Below are 6,794 nucleotides of genomic sequence, written 5' to 3' on the forward strand. Positions count from 1 at the left end.
GAGAGATACATTCATACTACCCAATGGCCGACAATACTTTTTCGAATTCGGTTTCGTGGTAAGAACTTAAACCACACCACACCCTTCCTATCCCACTTCGCTGAGCGCATTACCTTCTAATGATGAAGTTCTGCTTCTGAAGTCGTGCAGGTTGGGATCAAAACCGTTGGCGTTGCACATTCCATTGCACGTTCCACTTTTCATCACCAGTTATCAGCATATCGCAGATGTTAATACGTTCCGTCAATTCAACTTTTTCGCTGTCATAAGAAATCCAAATGTGGAGCTTGTTTCCGTACCCAAGCTTCTTCAGAAGCAAGCGAATACCTCTTAACTAATCTTTAGTGTTTCTATTATTTTACGCACCGTGTCGTCATTAATCTCGTTTTAACAATTAATAGTGCAGAAACATTTTCCTGAATTTTCCTAAAATAATCGACGTCATAGTAAGCAAAAGAGTAATTGGTTCGTAAATGATGCAGTCTTTACAATGCATCCCAATGAAGAACTGTAGTGGCTTCCCATAAACATGCATCAATCGAGAAGCAACTATCTCTCAGTAAGCAGAACATTCGTTTACAAAGAAAACATTTTATTTCTTGAAATTCAAAAATTAGTTGATTGTTCTGTCCAGGGCAGAGGCCAAATAAATTCACTGAACCTAAATTAGTACTCAAGAATTAAACTGAAAAATCATGAAATTTGATGGAGGATTCTAAAAATGATTTCGTCGACACCAGAGGAGACTTATCAGACGATGCCTCACCTCTTGCAGTTCTTAACGCTCCTTTTTGTAATTCGCAAAACAAAAGGTGGGTGTCAAATTAAGAAGGCAAATCCGCCAAATTTCAGACCAAACCGGAGTTAAATTTTTTGTTTAGTAATTGAGGGATCCTAAGTATGCACTTAATTGATGTCGGACAGTACAAAATGCGGAGCAACTTGGTCCCTCTGGACCATCAAAAGTGAGAGAAAATTTCTTTCTATTTGGTCCGGTGCGACATCAAGCGAAGGCGGAGTTAAGATACCTCAATTCCCAAAGCAAAAAGGATTCTAACCTCTTGGGGCAACCAATCTAGTTACCAAAACTGCCGATGGTAAAGTCAAATAAATTGCGAACAGCCCTGTTGAGCGCTTATCTTTCTTTCTTGGCAAATACTTATCGCAAACATATCATAAATTTATTTTCTTTGAATTCTTTATTCCATTGAATCCGTAAATATTTTGAGTATTTTTCCTAACCAAAGAAACACAAAAGTTTTTAGATTTACGTAATATGGATGTTGACGCCTGTTTTCATAAGATAAACAGGTTTCAGGCATATCTTATTTTTTCTTTTTTCAACAAACCAATTTGGAGTAATCCACAGACTGCATGTACTGTACAGAAAACATAATACCCAGTAACAGTTACCTTAACCACTAAGTCAGTCGTATCTTAAATCCACAATAAATTACATTGGGCTCATATCCTTGAATAAATATACATAGATATTATAACTACACAATTGCACCACTTATAGTTTCCTAATTCACCCAAGCGGATGGTCTCCCCTCCACCCGATATCCAGAGAACACTTCAGAACGCCTTGAAGGATGTTCAGCAGCAAAGTACGTTGGAATCGGTTCAATTGTAGCCACCTTTTGACTATTTTTAATTGCTGACACAACAAGAAGGAAGATGGCCAACTTTCCAACGATTATTGATTTTAGCAATAATAATTTCAGCTTCGCTACGAGAAACGGCAAAATTGATGATTGTATTAGAAAGGGCAGAATGAAAAGCGGCAGAACTTTCATCATAACCCCACCATCCTTCTCTTTTTTCTTCCGGCCTGTAATGGATGAAATAAGTAAAGAAATTATTTTGGAAGTATCTTATCTTAGTTGAATAATGAATTTATTCGGATTGTAGACCACACCTAAATCAGTAAATTTAAGATTTATCCTTTTTTACAAGGACAAAGGACAGAGGTAACGTAGGAGTGCGGAGGTAGTCAGAAATCAAAGAAATAATACAATTCATTACCATCATTCGAATCCGAAAGCCAGTTTCCTGCTAAAATATCCTTCACATATTCCTGGTCAATATTAACACTGACAACTTCCCGACTCATATCAAGAGTCACATTAACATCGGGGCCAATTTCGTATTTAAGAACTCCCTCATTGTCGCTCGGTTGCTTTCGACCCATAGTATGGACCCTCTTTTTCTTTCTTTTCCTATGTTTCTTAGACTTTTTCGATGTTTTCACCTTCTCTGGAGTCTCTGTCAACGGTTTGACTGTAGTTTCTTGCTCCAGACGAAAGTCCTTCTGATGTTCTGACGCCGTTAGATTTCCAAGGTAGGTGCTCTTATAATTTGTAAATATTCCAGCGAAAATATTTTTGAAAGGTCCAATACGTTCACCTGGGTTTGCGTCAAAAGCACGAAGGCTTTTTCCTGACTCGTCACTAGTGGCCTCACTCAAATATTCACTTTTCACCGATTCATTGTTGTCAGCATTGGCCACATTAAAAATAACTAGAAAAGCTAAGATAAGTCTAAGAGTAGCGGCGTTTATCATTATCTTAAGTAAAATAGCGAGATACTAAAACAAACGTCTTAACATTTCCGCACAAGATGTAGAAATGTGAAAGATTCTAGACCCACAATCAATTTTATTATTAGAGTTCAGAGCAAAGTAGGATGAATCTTCATTCAGGTAGCCCAAGAAGAGCATCAAACTCGTTCCAGTGCAAGAAACATAGATAAATATAACCACGTTCTGGATGATACGCTCCTAAATCAGATGGTTAATAGGCCAATGTGCAACTTGTCTTAATCCACTTGTAGAGTTATTACTATGTGGAGTCGTTACATTGTCTACGCAGGTTATAATCTAGGCAGATATTAACCGCATGAGGTAAACCCAAGAATCTATGATCCGATCTGCGCTAACTCACCAAAAAGTGGAGTAAAAACTGTCCATGAAGATGTTTATGAGGATTTAATATTGTGCTAAAAAATATGAACCCAATATCTTTTCTTGACTAAATATTAGCGGTAAAAGGCAATCAATACGTATATAGAATAAATCCTTTTCTACTTAAAATTTAAGACAGCAAAATTTCAAACCCTGCCAACGAAATAGAGTTCAGAAATATTTCCTTATTCCTTACATGGAAACCATGACCACCTCAGGTCAGAATCAAGGAATAATTAAAGTTGTGCGCTGACTGTAGTTTGAAGCATTTGTGCACATATCATACAAAGAACCTGAAAACCTAACAAAAACCTTGAACTTTCTCTTTAGGTTCCGAAAATACAATTTCATTGCAGTGTTTTAGTCAAAATTTAGTTTATTTTTAATGACAAACAATTTATTCGTTTATATTTTATTTTACTTCTAAATTAGTTTAATTTACAAAATATTAAAACTGAAAGGAATGAAATTCGCGTTTCTCATTTCATTACTTCTCACGGCAGATTACTCTCTACTCGGTTGCTCCACCGACGACGTCGTGGCTGTCAATCTGCTACCAGGTAGGCGAACCACTCAGGCGGGAGAAGTTCGATTCGTGGTAAGTTGCAATACTTTGGTGTGGAGCTCGGACGAATCTCCGCTAATCGACGATGCACACTGCAGTGCCTTCACAATACCCGACCGCTAGCTGATGGCCCGCTAATTTTAGGGGCGTAGATCGAATCTCACGCGCCGTGCACCCTTCTGCCCCGAATCCTTAGTTCTTGGCCTGTCGTCGACGACAAGCCTAAGGAAGTGCTCCCCTCTGTTCAACACTTCATATCGGCCCTCATATGGTGGCTGCAAGGACCCCCGGGACGTCTAGATCGTTGGAGGTGTTAGCCTTCGATGAAGAATGAGAGTATGGCGGGGGTGATTTTAATTTAGCCACAGTGTCCCGGAGCAAACACAAAAGCCCAGTAGTATCGAACACTGGATCGCTGGGGAGTCTCACATCCTCCTCGTATACTAGCTCGGCAGAGCTGGCAGCAAACTCTTCACGACGAGCTGTACGCATACCAAGTAAAAGGCACACTTGCTGTGCCACTATAACGGCCTTCAGTGACCTATGCCAGCATTGCAGCATTCCATTGGATTGCGGATGGTACGCAGCCGTTCGATGGTGTTTGAAACCTAGGAGTTTTCCTAACTCTGAGAACAGGGTAGACTCGAATTGCATTCCCTGGTCAGTAATGACTCCGACTGGAACTCCAAAGCATGGGATCCATTTCCTACAACCTCCAACAACAACCAACCTCGCAAGGGGCCAATGATGTCGATGTGGATCGTGTGAAAACGCTTTGTAGCCCGAAGGAATGAGCCTACTTCTTTCTGAACGTACTAGGTAACTTTACACTTCTGGCAGGCACCGTCTGACCCAGAAGCTAAATAGTTGTTGGTGAGAAACCGATTCGTTGTCCTAATGCCTGAGTGCGCAAGACCGTGCACTGCATAGAATACTTCCTTGCAAAAAGCGGCCAGAATATATGGCCTAGCTCCCTTATAAGAAGTCTTGCAGAGTATTTCGGAGGTAGAGCCGAAAAGGAGAAACTCCCAAAATTTATATTTTTAAGTTGTCCCTGAGGCTCTGAAGCACTGCATTTTCCTTCTGTGTCTCGTCGAATGCCGAAAAATCAACATTGACAGGGATTTTAACCTCTGAAACGTGTGACAAAACGTGTGCAAGGACCATGTATTTGCATATATGTCTGAAGTAAACTGGCTTATGAAGTGTCACGCGTGAATCTTTGATCTTGGTTCCAACCAAGTAGGATCCTTTAATGTTATGCGGCTTTGGGCAAGAAACGACGATAAAAAATGATCAAAAACCTTTGCAGATCCTTGACTGTTTTAGGTTGTAGGAAGTCTGTGATGGATCCGGGTGGACTGTCTCATAGGAAATCGTGTGGCCTAAAAAATTCACCTGCTGTTGAAGAAATTTGCATTTTTCAACGCAAAGTACAAGACTAGCCTTAAGGAGACGTTAATAAATGCATTCGAGATGTTCCAAATTCTCAGACTTTGAAGAAATAAAACATCATCCAATACATGAAACAAAAGTGAAGGTTTCGCAGGACAGAGTTGGTGAACCTCTGCGCTGCATTGCACAGACCAAAAGGCATCCGTGTGAACTCGGAGAGTCCGAACGGTGTGTATCTATTTTCAGAATATCTTCTGGAGCTACACGGATTTAGCTAAGTCCAAGGCAGTTAGCGAGGTTGTGCGCAAAGTCATGAATAAGTGGTATGCTAGCAGTCTGAAATGGTCACATGGTCTCCATTCAATATTTGGCTTTGGCACCATATGTAGTGAACAAGGCCAGCAGCTATTTGATGATCTGCAAATACACTGCTTTAAAAGTATGTCCAATTCTTTCTAAGCGGCAGCAAGCTTCTGGCGTGGTAATGGAGGCACCTTCGAGAGGATATGGGAGCCAGTAGTGCGTTTGGTGTTATACATCATGCTTAGTGCGAGAGGCTGTATTTGAAGGAGCAGGCGAATGCGAGGGTCAACTACTTCTTCAAAAATGATTGAAAGACTGACAGTAGATCAGGTAGCAAATTTTCCTGAAGATCTGAGCGATGTTACGGGATCTATAAGATCTATACATATTCTGCAGATCCACTAGCTGCAAGTGTGTATCGTGGAGGAGTCCCCCCCCCCCCCGCCCCTTTTTGAGTTGATGCGGAATCAATAAAATTCCGCGACACCGGGAAAACTGAAACAGCTGCGCCAGTGTCGATCAGGTAATGGTGCTTGCTCAAGGGATTATATATTGTTAAGCAGCGTGGAACTGCATTCTGGTTAGTTCGGGACCTACCTCAGCAATGTTCACTAACAGCTCTAAATATCCGCAGTCCTTACCGGTTTAGGTGGCCTGGTTGCTTTCCGGAAATAGCTGCAACCACAGCGAGTTCAGAAGCTCAACCCCGACCTTATCTACGCCCAAGTGCTTCATCTCACGCAGCAATTGGCTCCGGAATCGGTCGCCTAAGGTGGGCTCCGTCAGTAAGTGTTCCACCTTTGCAAACCCTCGTTGGATTTCTCTACATACATACATATTATTTTTCTATTCTTTGCTCATTTCACCAGCAAACTATCTGTATTTTAGGGTTAAAGCGTCGAGAAAAATCCCACGGTTAGGAGTTGTATCCAAGTTAGAAGCTTGTCACTATCATCCGTCGTCATAGCGGGAAAGACAACAGAAAAGAAAGAAGCCTCTTGGTCATTGGGGACTCATTGCAGTGGACAGTATGGAAGCAGACACGATATATCCATTCATGGAAAGAAAAGCAGATCATCAGGTGGCCTCGAGATTAAAATCGGTTAAGAATGCACTCATGGAGAAAAAGTAATCATTGTGTTCTGATTAGTTCGATTTTGAGTTTGTTCTGTTTGGCTGCACCGTAAAAGGTTGGAGATGATGTTACGATTTTCCATGCAAAATGAAAGCAATTACGGAATAAGATGACTTGATCTAGAGCAAAAGTGCAGCGAATCCCCACTTTTCTGCATGCGTGGAATGCTGAAGAGTCAATTAACCGCAAAGTGTGATGGATTAATTCAAAATTGATTTATCATCCAATTGGGTATTTGCTGAGGCTGGACTGCAGTTTTACAACTTGTTTACAAGTTGGAATGCATGTGAAATATTGCGCTTGCAATAAAATGCATGGCTAAATGTTCCGCAAGATTTGTAGATGTGATGTGGTTTGTTTTTCGAAGAAATTCTGCGAAATTGGTAACCAAATCCTTACCTTCAACATTACCTTCAAAGTCAGCTTTGTTG

At 40.9% G+C, this 6,794-nt stretch overlaps 1 protein-coding gene across 1 annotated transcript; it reads right to left on the reverse strand.

Moving 5' to 3' along the window:
- Positions 1-1,284: 1,284 nt before the first annotated feature.
- LOC119652408 lies at positions 1,285-2,718 on the reverse strand. Its single transcript, XM_038056521.1, has 2 exons — positions 2,029-2,718; positions 1,285-1,834 (listed from the first exon to the last, which is right to left on the reverse strand). The coding sequence occupies exons 1-2, from the start codon at positions 2,564-2,566 to the stop codon at positions 1,527-1,529; spliced, it is 846 nt and encodes a 281-aa protein (XP_037912449.1). The 5' UTR covers positions 2,567-2,718; the 3' UTR covers positions 1,285-1,526.
- Between the last annotated feature and the right edge of the window lie 4,076 nt (positions 2,719-6,794).

The sequence above is a fragment of the Hermetia illucens genome, chromosome 3, assembly GCF_905115235.1.
Source record: "Hermetia illucens chromosome 3, iHerIll2.2.curated.20191125, whole genome shotgun sequence".
Taxonomy (NCBI): domain Eukaryota; kingdom Metazoa; phylum Arthropoda; class Insecta; order Diptera; family Stratiomyidae; genus Hermetia; species Hermetia illucens.

What these genes read in the sequence shown, in the direction of transcription:
- LOC119652408 (XM_038056521.1), bottom strand. Translation starts at nt 2,566, where the DNA reads ATGATAAACGCCGCTACTCTTAGACTTATCTTAGCTTTTCTAGTTATT. An exon ending in GCTTTCGGATTCGAATGATG is followed by an intron (nt 1,835 to 2,028) that starts GTAATGAATTGT and finishes CATCCATTACAG; the next exon opens with GCCGGAAGAAAAAAGAGAAG.